The 19,167-nt window shown below is 41.3% G+C and overlaps 1 protein-coding gene across 2 annotated transcripts in view; it reads left to right on the top strand.

The window, feature by feature from the left end:
• Nucleotides 1-7,636: 7,636 nt before the first annotated feature.
• Nucleotides 7,637-19,167, top strand: part of col5a3a (collagen, type V, alpha 3a) — a 92,973-nt gene continuing 81,442 nt past the window's right edge. For both annotated transcript variants that reach the window (XM_060897129.1, XM_060897128.1), the window contains exon 1: nt 7,637-7,903. In XM_060897129.1, the coding sequence (XP_060753112.1) occupies nt 7,822-7,903 (82 nt within the window). In that variant the 5' untranslated portion in view covers nt 7,637-7,821. The remainder of the gene's footprint in view (nt 7,904-19,167) is intronic.

The raw sequence follows: 19,167 nt of genomic DNA, 5'->3' as shown, positions 1-19,167 counted from the left end.
CCAGATCTAAGAGTTATATCTTACTTTATCCGTAGCCAGGGATGAGGCAGGATTTAATGATGTCTGATCTTATTTAAAATAATGTAGGTCTTTATCTCTCTCTCTCTCTCTCTCTCTCTCTCTCTTTCTCTCTCTCTCTATTTTTCCATCACCGAGGTGAGCAAATGGTCAGAAGCCAAAACAAAACTAAATTATTCATCACACACATCACACAGCTCATGCACAAGGCCTCGGGCGAAAAAAAAAAGAAAAGAAGTGGCTTTTATTAGGAGCAAATTTTTGATTAAAATTGTTTGAACAGATGAAGAGAAGAATGTAGTGACTCAACTCGCTTCTTTTGTGCTGCTCACATTATCCAGACAAAACAAACAGGGCATGTTGGGACAAAGATCCCTCCAAACGAGGCCGCGCTGTCTGAGTGGAGCTGCTGCGGCTCCCCCCCCCATACACCCTCAACACCCCTTCCCTCCTCCATCCCCACCCTGAACACCAGCTAATTTTGGATCTGACCGTGGACGTAATGGATTTCTGCCCTGACATGAGGGCAGGATGACGGAGCAGTTCAAACTGACTGTGAGAATTTCTCAGACTACTGAGTACACTCTTAGTAACTATCTGCTAAAATCCATCAAGAATGCCGAACTCAAACATCGGACAGTGTGTGAGAGGTTTTTTGCGGTTTGCTCGATGAATCACTTTAAATCCATGAGGAATAGCTATAAATCTCACCGGTTCTGGATTTGACTCATTCTACCATCTCATGCCCTCCTCAACACCCCTCATGTTCCCTTCATATTTTAAGCAACAGTTTCCAAACATTCGGTTAGCAGAATGTTTTCTAAACGTTACGGTTCTTGGATTATTATTTTTTTATCATCTTCCTGAGTGTTCTGAGAAATTATCTGTATAACAATTATGAACATTCCTACAATGTTGAAATATATGTAGTTCTAGGAACATTGACTTTAACCTTAAGTGAAACCTTAAGTCTGACAATTGAACTTTTCTGAACCTTATACTGAACCTTACTGTAATATTTTTTGATTTATATTTCCATAACCTTTTTATTTTGTAAGGTTGTCTGTTTGCTAACATTGTGTTGTCGTTTTTTTTCTGACATATAGAATAATACAAACAAATATTTTTATAATATTTCATTAACGTTATTTCTCAATGCTAAAGGTTATCAGAATGTTTTTCTAATTACTTTGTGAAGTAAACAATAGTTAAAGCAAATCTTTGTAAATACAGCAGAAACATTATTTTAGCATTGTTGTGGTTCTGGATGTTTATGAACATTACAATTTTTGTTTTCAAGAACATACAATCTTGTCCTACAACATTACTGTAACATTTTGGTTGTAGCTGTCTGTAAGAATGTTGTGTTGTGATTCCATCTATCCATCCATCCATTCATCCATCCATTTTCTTTAGCATTTATCCTTCACAGGCTCACAGAGAACATGGAGCTTACTCCAGAAGACCCTGGGCACAAGGTGAGGGACACTCTGAATGGTGTTAGGTCCAATCCCAGCACACAAACAAACAACACAGACAATTTAGAGATGCCATTCAGCAGTCTTTGTACTGGGGAGGAAACCAAAGAACCCGGAGAAAACCCCTTTGAACCACCAACTCCGAAGGTACGATTTAAACCGCAAAGCAACAATGTCTTATTAAACAAACATTCATTCATTCATCTTCTACCGCTTATCCGAACTACCTCGGGTCACGGGGAGCCTGTGCCTATCTCAGGCATCACTGGGCATCAAGGCAGGATACACCCTGGAAGGAGTGCCAACCCATCGCAGGGCACACACACACACTCATTCACTCACGCAAAAACACACAATTTTTCCATGCATGTATTTGGACCGGGGGAGGAAACCGGAGTACCCGGAGGAAACCCCCGAGGCACGGGGAGAACATGCAAACTCCACACACACAAGGTTGAGGCGGGAATCGAACCCCGACCCTGGAGGTGTGAGGCGAATGTGCTGACCAATAAGCCACCGTGCCCCCCTTGAACAAACATGAATTCTGGAATGTTATCGTTCTGTTCAGCAGAACATTTCCTAAAGTTTATGATTTCAGGAACATTTGCTTTCAAAAAAATATTGAACAATCATGTCAATTGTTCCAATACATTTTTTCACTATCTCTACACTGTTACTGCAATACTTTAATAACTTTGAACACTCTCTCCTCAATATATGTCTGCATCTAACATCCTATTAACATTATTCCATTTGATGTTATTAGAACATTACAGAGACGTTATTTATGGATGGGTGCAGGTTCAAAGCTTCTAGGAGCCTTCATTCACTTGTGTCTCTTTGTCTTTTCTTTTTTTGTTTTTAAAACATTATTTATTTTAACATTATGACCGTTATTTCTGGAACTATTGATAGTAACTTTCTCGTCAAATACAGTAACATAGCTCCAAAGGTGTTTGCCAAAAATACGAAACTGAAATTGCTAGTTTGAGCTTTTCCACAATCATCTTCAATATCCTGTGCAGATGTTATTACCTTACAAAAAAATGTTGTTTTGCAAGAATCCACACTATTGTACACACATGCGCTTTTTATTACGCCTACTAAACATGATTTGTCATTGACCCTTTGCCTTGAAGCCTGTGTATCTTGACTAGCAGCCATTTCCTGTAAAGAGTTACACTTTGAATGCTTTCACAGTTAATCCATCCCTGCAGCGGAGCAAATTCGGGTGAGTGTGGACTGCAAAATGAAGGAATAAAAGGAGGGATTGTAGGACTGGATGGGTCTCATGTCCCGTGTGTCTTCCAAAGTGGTTTCTATAGCTTTCCCATAGTCTTGTTCCACCCCTGGGAGATCCAGATACATTCTTAATGGCCTTTTGACCCATCTTAACAGTACCTTCCTAGCCTGGGTTACAGGGATGTTATCACTCAATCAGAATGTTCTCAATTAGAGAATTGCCTTGTGAGCATCTCGTTGGCCTGAAACTGAAACTGCAGGATTTTGCTAGCAAAGTTTTAAAAGTTTACAGAGCAAAAAAAAAAATGACTCTAGAAATATGAATTTGGGAGCAAATTGGGACTAAACACACAGCAGCTCAATTGAAGTGTTAGACTTGATTCCTTAAAAACGCAGATTTTTAGCTTTCTTATATTAAAACTGGGTAAAAAGGTTTTTAAGGAAGCTTACAGCTAATTTTATAATAAACTCCACAAAATAAAAAAATAAATAAAGGTTTGCCATCTAATCCAGTAACTCAGCTAAAAGTGTACCATCCATCTTCTACCGCTTATCCGGGGCCGGGTCGCGGGGGCAGCAGTCTGAGCAGGGACACCCAGACTTCCCTCTCCCCAGACACTTCCTCCAGCTCCTCCGGGGGAATACCGAGGCGTTCCCAGGCCAGCCAAGAGACATAGTCCCCCCCGGTTGGACATGCCCGGAACACCTCCCCAGGGAGGCGTCCAGGAGGCATCCGGAACAGATGCCCGAGCCACCTCAGCTGACTCCTCTCGATGTGGAGGAGCAGTGGCTCTACTCTGAGCTCCTCCCGAGTGACCGAGCTCCTCACCCTATCTCTAAGGGAGCGCCCAGCCACCCTGCGGAGGAAACTCATTTCGGCCGCCTGTATCCGGGATCTTGTCCTTTCGGTCATGACCCAAAGCTCATGACCATAGGTAAGGGTAGGAACGTAGATCGACTGGTAAATAGAGAGCTTCGCCTTGCGGCTCAGCTCTTTCTTCACCACAATAGACCGGTATATCGACCGCATCACTGCAGAAGATACACCGATCCGCCTGTCGATCTCCCGCTCCATCCTTCCCTCACTCGTGAACAAGACCCCAAGATACTTAAACTCCTCCACTTGAGGCAGGAGCTTTCCACCAACCCGAAGGGGACAAGCCACCCTTTTCCGGCTGAGAACCATGGCCTCGGACTTGGAGGTGCTGATTCTCATCCCTGCCGCTTCACACTCGGCTGCAAACCGTCCCAGTGCACGCTGAAGGTCCTGATTTGAAGAAGCCAACAGGACAACATCATCTGCAAAAAGCAGAGATGAAATCCCGTGGTCCCCAAACCGGACTCCCTCCGGCCCCTGACTGCGCCTAGAAATCCTGTCCATATAAATAATGAACAGGACCGGTGACAAAGGGCAGCCCTGCCGGAGTCCAACATGCACCGGGAACAAGTCTGACTTACTGCTGGCAATGCGAACCAAACTCCTGCTCCGGTCATATAGGGACCGAACAGCCCTTAGCAGAGGGCCCCGGACCCCATACTCCCAGAGCACCCCCCACAGATCACCACGAGGGACACAGTCGAATGCCTTCTCCAGATCCACAAAGCACATGTGGACTGGTTGGGCAAACTCCCATGAACCCTCCAGCAACCTGGTGAGGGTATAGAGATGGTCCAGTGTAAAAGTGTACCTTGTGTTTAATTTATTGAATTCATTTATAATCAGTTCACGAAGTAAATATTTTTACAAATACCAAAAATTCCAAATCTCATGTTGCTAACAGTAGCTCTTCATCCATTTTGGATCTTTAAGTCCTACAGTATGAACGATCAAATCTTTAACGGAGCTAAATCATTCGTGCAACTCGCCATTGACACAAATGTTCATTCATTCATTTTCTACCGCTTATCCGAACTATCACGGGGAGCCTGTGCCTATCTCAGGTGTCATTGGGCATCAAGGCAGGATACACCCTGGACGGAGTGCCAACCCATCACAGGGCACACACACTCACGCAATCACACACTACGGACAATTTTCCAGAGATGCCAATCAACCTACCATGCATGTCTTTGGACCGGGGGAGGAAACCGGAGTACCCAGAGGAAACCCCCGAGGCACGGGGAGAACATGCAAACTCCACACACACAAGGTGGAGGCAGGAATCGAACCCCGACCCTGGAGGTGTGAGGCGAATGTGCTAACCACTAAGCCACCGTGCCCCCTGACACAAATGTTGTTTTTGGTTTTTACAACTGTGAATTTCTTCTGAAAGGGAAGGGAAATGAAACAAAGTTCCTCCAGGACCATGATGCTACATAAAAACAAAGTGAGAGAAACAAAGACACAACACAACTGAGTACACAACCAGTGCCAAAATTTCCACTGACTCCCAGAGGAGAAATTAAAAAAAATTAACCATCACAATAGAACCCTGGTGGCTGGGCTCCTGGTTTATGATTCAAATTTATGAAAGGTTTATAACAGAGGTGGTTTGTCAAAAGGGACTTTTTTCCTTTCCATTTCTTTGCTATCAATGAATTGCATCAACAAAACTGGAGAACGACCACTGATCTGTAAAAAATCATCAGTGTGAGCAATGCATAAGTAATCAGGGGCATTTCAAGTCTAATGGGGAAAAAAATCATCTCTCTCTCTCTCTCTCTCTCTCTCTCTCTCTCTCTCTCTCTGTAACTGTTCTCAAAACAATGTTTCTTCCTTAAAAGACGTACTGTGATGTCATGTGAATTGCAAACAAACCAATAAAATCACCTTTTATAACCTTTGCGTTAGGGCTAAAGAAAGAATAAACACAGACAGAACAGCCACTAAACTCTCAGGATATCAGAACAGTGTTGATGTCGCACAGCTGCATGTTATCAAGAACTTTTATCAAGACTTTTATCATCTAAAAGTCTAAAAGTCAATCTAAAATTTTATATATATATGTATATATAATTTCTAAGAATACTATAAAATATAAAAATATAGAAAGAATATATATATATATATATATATATATATATATATATATATATATATATATATATATATATATATATATATATACATTCATTCATTCATTTTCTACCGCTTATCCAAACTACCTCGGGTCACAGGGAGCCTGTGCCTATCTCAGGCGTCATCGGGCATCAAGGCAGGATACACCCTGGACGGAGTGCCAACCCATCACAGGGCACACACACACTCTCATTCACTCACGCAATCACACACTAGAGATAATTTTCCAGAGATGCCAATCAACCTACCATGCATGTATTTGGACCAGGGGAGGAAACCGGAGTACCCGGAGGAAACCCCCGAGGCACGGGGAGAACATGCAAACTCCACACACACAAGGCGGAGGGGGGAATCGAACCCCCAACCCTGGAGGTGTGAGGTGAACGTGCTAACTACTAAGCCACTGTGCCCCCCTATATATATATATATATATATATATATATATATATATATATATATATATATAGAGAGAGAGAGAGAGAGAGAGAGAGAGAGAGAGAGAGAGAGAGAGAGAGAGGAGAAGAATATAATGTTATATATTTATTTATAGTTTGCTTATCTCTCTCTTCTCTTGTGCAACTTCGAGTCCCTGCAGCTGATATACACTCCTTCAGTGACGAGCAGCCAAAAGAGGAGTGTGTGTAATCCTGCTGTCCTCAATGCTGCCAGTCCATGTATGGATAAGGGCTCATTTTTCTAGGTAACTTTCCCCAGTCTGCAGTCCATCAAGAAAGATGGCTTTAAGTGATAACAATGTCATGTTCCTGTTGCAGAAGTGCAGAGACACGGTGAGTTAGAGAGACGGAGTGATGGGATAGATAACCTCCATGCTCTCCTGCTGCCTTCTCACCATTCCACCATTCTAGGATTCCCTGCTCCCAGCGACCAAAGGGGTTAAAGTTCAACAAGCGGACACTGTGTCAGGTTTTATATCATCTCGCAGTTATTGTTCACTTCACTTCATTTTTATTTCCTGGAAGTTTTTTTTTTTCTTTTTATGCTATAATACATAAATACATGTGTAAGAAGGTGCAAACATTTTATTTTTACTTCATTTGCAGTTAATGAAGCTGACATACAGTATTTTCTATCTAGAACAATCTAAAAGGATGCATGCCGCGTACAGTAGATATAAAATGGACTTATGGTTTATTCATAACATTAAAACTGTTTGTGTCACCAAAAATGCTCTGAATCATCAGTCATGCACTCTACAAGACCTCTGAAGGTGTGCTGTGGTATCTGGCACCAAGATGTTAGCAGCAGATCCTGTAAATCCTGTTAGTTGCATCCCACAGATGATCCATCAGATTGAGATTTGGGGAATTTTGAAACTATTGGATTCGCTCCTGTTTAAAATCGCTCAGATCTTTACACTTGCCTATTTTTCTGCTTCAAACGCATCCACTTCTAGAACTGACCATTCACTCGCTGCCTAATATATTCCACTTCTTGATGAATTTCACTTTAATGATCTAATCAACGTTAATCACTTAATGGTTTTAATATCATGGCTAGAGGCAAAACTAAAGGCAACATGGTTTGTGCATTAACTTTATTAAAACATTTACCAATAAAGTGATAAAGTGACCCGTCTTGTACTGTAGGTTGTTCTGTTATTTGCTACAACATACTTCTCTTACACGAGATCTAGGACAAAGATCTAAATCATCATATGGACACGTCATGTCTGTTGGATGTACAGGCATTAAATAATCACTAGGACTTAAGGATGCAATATGACCCTCTTCTCATCCTCAGTCTCCGTGGGAGGAGATGAGAGAGGAGGGAAAGTTTTGGGGAGGGAGCACAAGTGCGCATCAGAGAGAGAGAGAGAGAGAGAGAGAGAGAGAGAGAGAGAGAGAGAGAGAAGCTTGATGGAGAGGGAGACAGTGCAGCCAAGACACTTTGGGAACGAGGACACTTCTAAACCGGACCCTCTGTCTTCAACTTAGCGCAGGGCTTCACCGTAACTTTGCGCGCTTGTCTTTTTTTTTTTCTTCAACGCCGCATGGCTTCAGTGTAATCAACGCGTCTTCTGCCTGGAACTTTGAACTGTTCAACATGAACCGAGAAGAGAAGGGGAGAGAAGAGAGAGTGTTTCTGGCTCTCCTCATCATTTTACACACCGCCACAACGCATGCTGGTAAAGTAGCAGAGCAGATGGGTAAAGTTGCGCAGACGGGGAAAAGGAGTAAAGTAAAGTGTGTGTGTGTGTGTGTGTGTGTGTGTGTGTGTGTGTGTGTGTGTGTTTGTTGGAAAATAAGGGTGAAGTGATTTGGGGGTTGAATGTTACATGGGGAAAGCAACTAATGAGGTAACGTGTATAGCTGTAAAGAGCAAGGAGTAAAGTGCGCTTCTGGGTAGTTACACCTGGGTAGTTTGAATATGTTTCTATCAGGGGGTAACGGGGTCTAAGAGGGTATCCTGGGAATAAGGTGTTGGTGGGGCAGTTAGAATTGATGGAAACTGTATAAAGTACAGGGATAAATAATGCTCTCCTTTGCAACTGACACTATATGTAATCGTGCAAACCGTCCATCCAACACACACACACACACACACACACACACACACACACACACACACACACACACACGCACACACATTTGTAAAACACAAGCTTGTTGTACCTGATTGAGGATTCTGACATAATTAATAATGCAGAGAATTAATGCTATATTACTGATTATTGAGTTGCTTGAGTTTCAAATCTGATTGCGAATGATATATTTTTTAAGCTTCTAATATGTTGTGTGACTGATATTTTTGTGTTGCCTTTTTTTTTTTTACTCTAAAGTGTTAAGTGCATTTATACTTTTGTTTGTCTCTACTAGTCAAGCTGTATGCATATGTAGTTCAATTTGCTTGTTATTAAGAGGTCTAACTTTTGCTAAACCCAGGAATATTCTATTACACTTCAAAACTTGAGCTTTTTATAAGTTTGGTTTGTTATATAGATATGTGTGTGTGTGTGTGTGTGTGTGTGTGTGTAGGTTAGCTTAGGAAATATGCAGCCAACAATATTTTATATTCTGATTTGTGAATCAATCATTAATAAATCAATTTGTACAAACAATTGAATCAAGACACTCAAATGACTTGAGCTCTACTGAACATCTCCAAAACAGATTTAAAATGTTTCACTGTGGCCTTCACTCATCAGTCATCCTTCATTCGTGTCAGTACGTCAACGACCAGGACAGAACGGAAATCATTCAATTCTGGACGGGTCTTTTGTGATGTGCTTTTTTTTTTGAAAGAATGCAGTGGTTCAGTTAACAATTAATGTTATCTTGCTAATTTATTATTTTTTTTCACAGCTATGTGACAAATGACATTAAGAGACAGAGAGAGAGAATGTTGCTGATACCTAATATATACTATTTATTCTATGACTAAACTGCTCTTTCTTTCTCCTACTGCCACACATGATCGAGATTTGCACATTTGCATTTTAATTTGAAACTAGCGGATTCTTCTTTTTTTTATTTTAACATATTTTCCTATTCATGCGATTTGCTTCCCCCCCCCCCCGGAAAATCAATATATCTTATCTCAGGTATGATTATCATTTTCAAGTGTCAAATTAATGATCAACTTTATCTTTTTGTGTATATATTAATCATTTTGGATGCAAAAGTTTTGGCACCCCTGCTTCAAGCTACAAAGAAATAATGATGTTCATTCAGAGGGACAAAATCAGTCCTGATGTATTGCTGTAAATTTTAATTCTATCATCAGTTAATTTAGAGCCCCGGGGGGGAAGGAGGGGGGGTGTCGGGGGTGTTGGGTGCACACTTAGATCCAGCATAAAGGGTAAAAATGCACAAAGATAACTGGAAGTGTGTATCAACTGGAAGCGTATTCAACTTTTGGCACACACCTGTTTAATGGTTCAGATTTTCAGTCAGCTTTTGTAACTGTGCTTTAGTTTCCACAGAAATATCTAATGTTTGAGTTTGTATTTTAATTTAGTAAGTCATCAAGCCATATCAGCGACTTTTGTACAGTATGTATTTCCTGTCTCATGCGGGTTCCTCCAGATTCCCTGCTTTCCCCCACTGTCCAAATTGATACCTGTTGGCGGATTAGATACTTTTATTGCCTGTAGATGTGAATGTGTGTGTCTTGGGATCTGTTCCTGCCTCACATCCAGGGACGGGATCCAGATCCACTGCTACATTGATCAAGATAAAGTGCTTATTGAGGATGAATGATGGTAAGAAAACATTGGCAAGGGTGTCCAAGGGTGTTGCAAAACTTTTGCAAATTACCGCATTGTGTTTTAAATTGGCACAGGGTGACCGAGGCCAACATGTTAGCTGGGTGTTTTAGGGTGTTATCAGAGATCGATTATAATTAGCACAGATACATTTAAACCTGTGAAAGTTGGCTGCTTGTATGTAACTACACATTTATCATCACAACCCATGTTGGGGGAAAAACAGCATTCTACAAGCATTCAAGCATTCGCTTTATTTTGCATGCTCTTTCATGTCAGAATTCAGCATCCTGTCCAAAAAGCAGAGAGGAATTCAAGCGCGTGATCCTGCCGTTTCACATGGTCTCCACCAGAGAACGTTCTCTCTTTGATCCCTCTCTATATAAGCAAATGTGTCAGAGAAGAAAGTGATGGGAGGATAGGATAAATGCTACTGGTTAGACCTGTGGGATATGCTTTCTAATGGGACTGCTAAGCATTTCCCTTCTTTGAGCCGACCTCCCTGTTGCGCTGGAACTCAGCGCTCTGTTTTTTTTTTTATTTGGTAATGAGCTGGAAGCCTACCAGCATATATCGTATGCATAGATAACATTCGCCAACATTCAACATTCACCAGCTTCAAGCGGCGCCTCTGTATAATCTACAAGTAGTTGTATAAACATCTGGTCCACAGAGGCAAAATTGCCTCTTCCAAAAACACCCAGTCTGTTTTTTTGGAAGCTGTAGTAGGTCTTGTAGATTTCCAGGGTCTCAGGTCGTGCAAACATAGACGATGTCTCGACTTGGACGACGCTGCACGTATCGATGGGAATTCCCTTTTGGCAGCGTACTGTACTCAGTGCAGCGCTTGAGTGGCAAAATTGTTTGTGGAAAATCGGTGCTTTTGGTTGTCCCCTGCAGGTGTCTCATACATGAAGGGAACTGAGGCTTTTTTTTAATCGCTCCTGAAGTTGAAGTGAGTTGAAGCTGAACTTAAACAACCTCTCACACTCTTACATCAGTCATCAGAGATTGTTCTGCTGTAGCGATCGCGTCCTCCTGCTGAGCCGCTGGAGTGGACGCCGGGGGGTGAACTGCACATGCAGACACACTGCTGTTCTCTTTATACTGTGGTTCAAGGCACACCAAACGATATGAAAACACATAAAAGGCAGGAAGTCATATGGAACATGAGAGGGTGTCAGCAATGAAACAGCTCAGGATGTTGATGTTGATGTTTAAGTCATGCCGTCTTGATTCTTCTGATCTGTCATGATGATGACCGGACCAAAGACCATTGGCTGTAAATCATTGTCATACTGTATCTGAGGGTTTGACTCGACTCGTTTCCTAGATAGACAAATATTCTTCCTTTTACAATGTCACTTTAGATCTATAACCTAACCCTTGTATGGTGTTCGTATTTGTGTTACTCAGCCAGTGTTCGTGGGTCTGCTGGACCCGCTGCATTTTAGGGTTTTTAATTCAACACAATCAAAAATTTTACGTAAAAATACTCTACAGATGTTTACTTCAGGGAGCACGGTGGCTTAGTGGTTAGCACGTTCGCCTCACACCTCCAGGGTCGGGGTTTGATTCCCGCCTCCGCCTTGTGTGTGTGGAGTTTGCATGTTCTCCCCGTGCCTCGGGGGTTTCCTCCGGGTACTCCGGTTTCCTCCCCCGGTCCATGGTAGGTTGATTGGCATCTCTGGAAAATTGTCCATAGTGTGTGATTGCGTGAGTGAATAAGAGTGTGTGTGTGCCCTGCGATGGGTTGGCACTACGTCCAGGGTGTATCCTGCCTTGATGCCCGATGACGCCTGAGATAGGCACAGGCTCCCCGTGACCCGAGGTAGCTCGGATAAGTGGTAGAAGATGAATGAATGAATGTTTACTTCATCCCAATTACAAGATAAACAGCATACAGTATATGGTTAATATTTGCCCTTTACCTTTATTACATCACATTTTTTTAACTCGTTTTTTGTTGGTTTTTAATAAAATGTAATAAAAAACAGAAAAACAAATTGAATCATTATGAGTGGAAAAAAATCAACAAATTTACAAGGAAGCAAAGTTTTTCAAAACTATTGATGTTTATGAATACGGGTCCCACAGACCCGAACAACATACAAGGGTTAAATTTAACTGTAGTGTTTATGATTTTTGACTTTTGGGATGATGATACATGACACACAGCAGAAACTACAACAGAAAAGCCAATTTTTTGAAGCAGAAAGGATGCTGGATGTGATATGGTCTGCTTAATCCATTAAAAAAAGTCAGGGATTAAAGATCAACTTCCCTGATCCAAAAGAAAGGTTAGCTCATGTACGCAAGTTAGCATAAAGTCCGATTCAATGGCAGAATTCGGCAGGAAGGAGTTAGTTTTGGGTCTGTGGTGAACTCAGAAATTACGCTGACTCATTAGTTCCTGTTTAGTTCCTCATTAGTTCCTGAAACTGTTGTAGAAAGGACATTATTTACATTGACATTATCACACAAATGAGGAAGAGTCTGGTTCCACTCAAGGTTTCTTCCTCGTATCATCTTAGGGAGTTTTTCCTTTATTAGGGATAAATGTTAGATATAAATAGTAACTTCATTTCAAGCTTTAAACTTTAGTGGTGGGGTTCTACAGACAGTAGGGTTGTAAAGTTATACACAGAACCTTAAGTGTCTCATTAGGGTCTCATAGGTGTTTACATAGAATAGGGTCTAATTGTGCTCTAATAGAACTTTACTGGGTAGGGTTCTACAGAATATAGGGGCTTAGGGTTCTACAGAATATAGGGGCTTAGGGTTCTACAGAATATAGGGGCTTAGGGTTCTACAGAATATAGGGGCTTAGGGTTCTACAGAATATAGGGGCTTAGGGTTCTACAGAATATAGGGGCTTAGGGTTCTACAGAATATAGGGGCTTAGGGTTCTACAGAATATAGGGGCTTAGGGTTCTACAGAATATAGGGGCTTAGGGTTCTACAGAATATATGGGCTTAGGGTTCTAAAGAATATAGTGGCTTATGGTTCTACAGAATATAGGGGCTTAGGGTTCGACAGAATATATGGGCTTAGGGTTCTACAGAATATAGGGGCTTAGGGTTCTACAGAATATAGGGGCTTAGGGTTCTACAGAATATAGGGGCTTAGGGTTCTACAGAATATAGGGGCTTAGGGTTCTACAGAATATAGGGGCTTAGGGTTCTACAGAATATATGGGCTTAGGGTTCTAAAGAATATAGTGGCTTATGGTTCTACAGAATATAGGGGCTTAGGGTTCGACAGAATATATGGGCTTAGGGTTCTAAAGAATATAGTGGCTTAGGGTTCTACAGAATATTGGGGCTTAGGGTTCTACAGAATATAGTGGCTTATGGTTCTACAGAATATAGGGGCTTAGGGTTCTACAGAATATATGGGCTTAGGGTTCTACAGAATATAGTGGCTTAGGGTTCTACAGAATATAGGGGCTTAGGGTTCTACAGAATATATGGGCTTAGGGTTCTACAGAATATAGTAGCTTAGGGTTCTACAGAATATAGGGGCTTAGGGTTCTACAGAATATATGGGCTTAGGGTTCTACAGAATATAGTAGCTTAGGGTTCTACAGAATATATGGGCTTAGGGTTCTAAAGAATATAGGGGCTTAGGGTTCTACAGAATATAGTAGCTTTATTCTACAGAATATAGTAGCTTAGGGTTCTACAGAATATAGGGGCTTAGGGTTCTACAGAATATAGGGGCTTAGGGTTCTACAGAATATATGGGCCTTAAAGTTCTACAACAACAACAAAAAAAAAACACAGTTAAAGTGTGTGAGTTTTATTTTCTTCCTGAACTGAATCACTCAGCTGAACCGATCTCCTGTCAGCATCTGATGGAATACTGACGTCTAAATTGCTGAACAGTCCACAGTTCTGAACAGAAGCGACAATGCAAGACTCCTGGTTCATCTGATGAGATGTGAACACTGACAGTCTTCTCTGTGTTTCTGAGTCTTACATCAGCGCTGTATGAGTCTGTGAATAACAGAACCATTCTTTTTGATTTTTGGGAGATTTTGCAGTCTGCTGAGTGAAATTTGTGTTTGTGATGCTTTGCATGATGGGAGTGAGTGGGATAGAGTGTGATGGTGTGTGAGTGGATAGTATCTGATGCTGAGAGCTTCAGGGGTTTCCACTGTAAATGCAGTCTGGTACCCTCGTGCTGAGTAAACACCAAGAGAGTAAAGTGCAGAGTGAAAAAGACATGTAACCGTGCCCTAGTTGTCATACACACACACACACACACACAAACACACACACACACCACCGCACCACCTGCTGGCACCATAACATCTCCAGCTCGTCTATTATCCAAGCTCTCGATTAACTCCAGGGCTTCATCCAGTTTTAAGGATTAAATTATATGGAAATGTGCTTAAGAAGAAAAAAGGAGGAGGAAGAGGAGGAGGAAGAGGAGGAGGTAGCAGAGGATCATGAATGCCTCTTTTTGTAACTGACAGTCAGAGATAACTTGAAGCAGATTCAGCCTTGATGATGACACACTTCTTGAAAACAACAGATTTTTTGTATTTACTTTATGCACTTCACTGGAAATTGGTGGACTGGTTTGAAACACCAGAAATGTCAACTAGGGACATTTGACTTTTTTTTTGTTTTCTTTTTTTTTTTTTTTCTTTTACACACAGCAATGAATGAAAAAGCGAATTGTTTGTATGGCTTCTCTGGTAGCATTTTTTATTTTCTTTCCAGTGCTGGAAAAGTTTAACAAGTGGAAAATGTGCAACACAATACAACATGAGACTCAAGACACCGTAGACCTACATTTGTTGTCTTTAGACACTGAATGACGTTGTATCATGTTAATTAATGACATTTACACAACAGCAGTTGCTGAATTCTTACATCTGATTAGCCAGAAGGTTGTGCAAGGAGTCTAACTGTTTCCTTAGTACCTACTCACTCACAAGAACATGTTTTTTGGATAACAACAGAATTAAAAAAACGAAGAAAAAAAACACCACCAACAAAAAAAACCCATATTATCAGGCTAACAAAGGTAGCTACAAAAAACATTGAAATGTTTGTTTGAATCCCAATGATGTCATAGCATAGATGTCAGGATCAGGGTAATTTTTTAAGCTAGCTCTGTAAGGTCAAGCGACATGTACAGAAATGCTTTACAAACGTAGCCCTGAAATGGTGCAGATGTGTGTGTGTGTGTGTGTGTGTGGTTTAACTCTGAGTAGGAGTAGCCTTGTTTGGAAAACAGCCTCGTAATTCTCATAAGGTTGCGGTTAAAATTTATGACAGGTCATGTGTAGACAGTATGCTGTTGTGTGTAAATCAGGGTGTGGAGCAGGGGAAGGAGATGGCTAGCTGTGGGACAAGAGCTCCATGAACTTCTTCTCTTCATCTGGAGATGGAGAGTTTCTTGTTGCTTTGGATGTTTTTTTGTTTGTTAGAAGGCGTGCGTGAGGTAAACCGCATGAAGAGCACGAGGAGAGATCGCAAGCAAGGTCGTTTATGAAGATATGATGTGTGTGATTTGACACTCTTTTACATAGCAGACTAAATAAATCAGATAAGATAGATAAGATTGCTCTTAAACAGCAGAACCACTGTTATCATTATAAACCCTAGAATTCGTGTCATTATCAGTGGATATTGTCACAAAGCAGCTTTACAGAAATATATAAATTCAGGATATAAATGATACGTTTTAAATTGATCCCTAATGAGCAATCCTGAGGTGACGGTGGTGAGGGAAAACTTCCCTGAGATGACATGAAGAAGAAACCATGAGAGACTCAAAAAGGAACCTCATCCTCATCTGGGTGACACCAGAGAGTGTGATTAGAAATGATTTCCCTATGAAGACGTTATTGTTCATGGGGGATGTGGTAGCCTAGTGAGTAAAGTGTCGGCATGTTGATTGAAGGTTGTGAGTTCAATTCCCAGGTCCATCATTTCACCACTGCTGAGCTCCAGAGCAAGTCACTCTGGATAAAGGTGTCTGTCAAATACCGTACTGTATATCACTTCAATGTATAAACGTTCATTGACGGAAAATTGTGTGAAAAACAGATCGTATCAACTTTAGTCCAGAGGCATCTCCATGGTTTCTAAGCGATCCACAGCAACCCCAGTATCTCCAGTCTGTCTAGCCTGTGTGACAACATCCAGTGACCTCTAAATGATGGGGACTTCAGGCAGAAGTAGGCCAACAACAAGAAGTTCACAAACATTTAAAAGAGAGACCTGAGAAAGCATGAAAACGTAGAACAGTTAGAGAAAAGATACTACAGCTATGAATATTACAGTGTTAAAGACTGTAAAGACTTTTTAGCGGAAACCTTAAATTAGTTATCTAGAAATTGTAGAAAATTCATTCATTCATTCATCTTCTACCGCTTATCCGAACTATCTCGGGTCACGGGGAGCCTGTGGCGTCAGGCGTCTCAGGCGTCATCGGGCATCAAGGCAGGATACACCCTGGACGGAGTGCCAACCCATCGCAGGGCACACACACACACTCATTCACTCACACAATCACACACTATGGACAATTTTCCAGAGATGCCAATCAACCTACCATGCATGTCTTTGGAATGGGGAGGAAACCGGAGTACCCGGAGGAAACCCCAGAGGCACGGGGAGAACATGCAAACTCCACACACACAAGGCGGCCCTGGAGGTGTGAGGCGAACGTGCTAACCACTAAGCCACCGTGCCCCCCATTGTAGAAAATTGTATTGCCTAAATTGTAGAAACTACATTATACAGCAGTGATAGAGTTCTTTAATCTGGGGAAAAAAGAGAGACTGGAGTAAGACTTATTGTTCCTGATGTCTGGAAGCAATGTTATGAAAGTTCAGGAAGATATTTTTGGAAATATTTCTGTTTTGGGTAACATAGCAGAAGGCAAAGAGAGCTCTGAGTGTTTGTGTTGGTGAGTGCAGGTATTGTTCTCTACCTTCTTGTCCATGTTTACAGCATGGACAAGATCAAGTGAGGCTTTAATAGGTTTGTGTGAATGACAAGCTTTAGTTAGTATTCATTGCAAGTCTGAATTCATGTTTTATGCATTAAGAATAAATCAGAGGACTGGAATGCTCAGATCAAGCCACGACAATCTTTGATGTGAGATATCGGTTATCTGAGGTGATAGTGTAAAGCGGTCCGAGACCTGCAGGGACGGACACATCCAGGCAGGCGTGTAGTGTCGTAGCAGCAGATCATATCTCATAATATCTGTCTGTATATGCTGTAAACCTGCCTGGTGCAATCGAGCACATACAGTACGGCGCATGTTGCCAGAGAGTTGTGCATGAATGAAATGAAATAAAATGAAATGAAACACACGTTTAGAGCTGCCTCCGGCTGCTTCGCTTTGGCTGGAAGTGCGAAAAAGCCATAGCTCAGGTGTGCAGCTTTTTGGCAGAAGGAAAACACGAGCGGTTTGAGCCAGAGTCTGGCATGGCTCCACATGCCCCTGGGTTTTCTTTCTGAAAGTGCAGGAGGAGGGCGTTCCCCAAGCCTGTGCAAATGCCCATTAAAGTAAAACGAGACATGGGAAGTGGAAGAGACTTTGATTTTTAATACTGGTGTTCATGCTGTTTATTGTTCTGTAGTCTTGGGTCTGGGATGAACTTCCAATCATGTGGAGGACCGCGTTCATGGGCATTGCTTTAACTCTTTTTCCCAGAATTTTTTATTTTATCGTGTACATGTTCAGCATTGAAGGTCTTTGTCATGTCTCATTCCACAATTGTAATTTTTGAGATTTGGATTAAATCCAATTCATTGATTCGACCAGTCACCCGGAAGACTTGTTAGACTGTTAACTGACTGTTTTTATGAATCACCAAATATTTGCGGTGATGTTCAGCTTACTGAGAAATGCAATGGCTTTTCCTCTGGAAACATCTTGGAAGTTATGGATGTGTAAAAATTCCCTCTCTGAGGAGGCATTTCCCTTCTTGTTCTCAGTTCTTTTCAGCTTTTGTGTTTTATTGTGCTGCAAATTAGCCCAGGTCAGAGGTCAGATATTTGGCAATGCCATGCTATTTAGAGTCTGCTGAAGCTCTGTGGTGTTTAGGGTTCACACACTGAGCTGAGCTTCACCCAAAATATGAGAGTGTGTGTGTATGTGTTTGGGGTGTGACTAACACTAGACTCTGCAGAAATTCCCTCATTAGGTTGAAAATTATATGGTTGCTCTGCCCAATAAACACCTCTTTCTAATTGTCCTGTTCATGTCCTGTGTGTGTGTGTGTGTGTGTGTGTGTGTGTGTGTGTGTGTGTGTGTGTGTGTGAGTAATAAGATAGCAATGTTTTCAGTTGATTCCTAAGGTTATGTTTAGGGTTAAAGTTATGTATATGCATAGCATTAATCAGCTGAATTCATCACTTTCTTGATAGAAGGTCCTCACAAAGACAAGTGTGTGTGTGTGTGTGTGTGTTTAAGACATCGAAACAAATGAATGAACATGTAAAGATTTTATTCAGATTTCTTTCTTTCATTCTTTCTTTCTTTCTTTCTTTCTTTCTTTCTTTTTCTGTCAGTCTTTCTTTTTTGTCCTTCCTTCCTTCCTTTTGTTTTCTTTTTCATAATGCCCGCTTGTCTTTTTTCTCCTTTCTTGCACTGTTACATCTTTCTTTCGTTCTTTCTTTCGTTCTTTCTTTCTTTCTTTCTTTCTTTCTTTCTTTCTTTCTTTCTCTGTCAGTCTTTCTTTTTTGTCCTTTCTTCCTTCCTTCCTTCCTTCCTTACTTCCTTCCTTCCTTCTGTTTTCTTTTTCATAATGCCCGCTTGTCTTTTTTCTCCTTTTTTGCACTGTTACATCTTTCTTTCTTTCTTTCTTTCTTTCTTGTATTTTTTTCCTTTCTTTCTTGTCCTTTCTTCCTTCCTTTCTCCCCGTCTGCCTGTCTGTCTGGCTCCAGCAAGTTGGAGAATCTTTGGTCTACAGCAGAGATTTTGACGTACACACCTGTCAAAAATGTCTGTGCATAATTGAAGGGAATTAAAACAATAATTCTAAACAGTCCAAGGGCTTGTCGGCAAATATGTTAGTGACCGATATGTACATATTTACAATCGCTGTTTCTTTCTTTCTATCCGATGTCTGGAAACCTTTAAATCCACACCCGGTGTTCTCCTCTGTGCTGTAACTTGGCCTTTTTATCATTCTCTCCCTGTTTAG

This window comes from Tachysurus vachellii, chromosome 21 (assembly GCF_030014155.1).
Source record: "Tachysurus vachellii isolate PV-2020 chromosome 21, HZAU_Pvac_v1, whole genome shotgun sequence".
In the NCBI taxonomy this organism is placed as follows: Eukaryota; Metazoa; Chordata; class Actinopteri; order Siluriformes; family Bagridae; genus Tachysurus; species Tachysurus vachellii.
The sequence above is the reverse complement of the archived record's forward strand: the minus strand, read 5'-3'. Positions and strand labels throughout refer to the sequence as shown.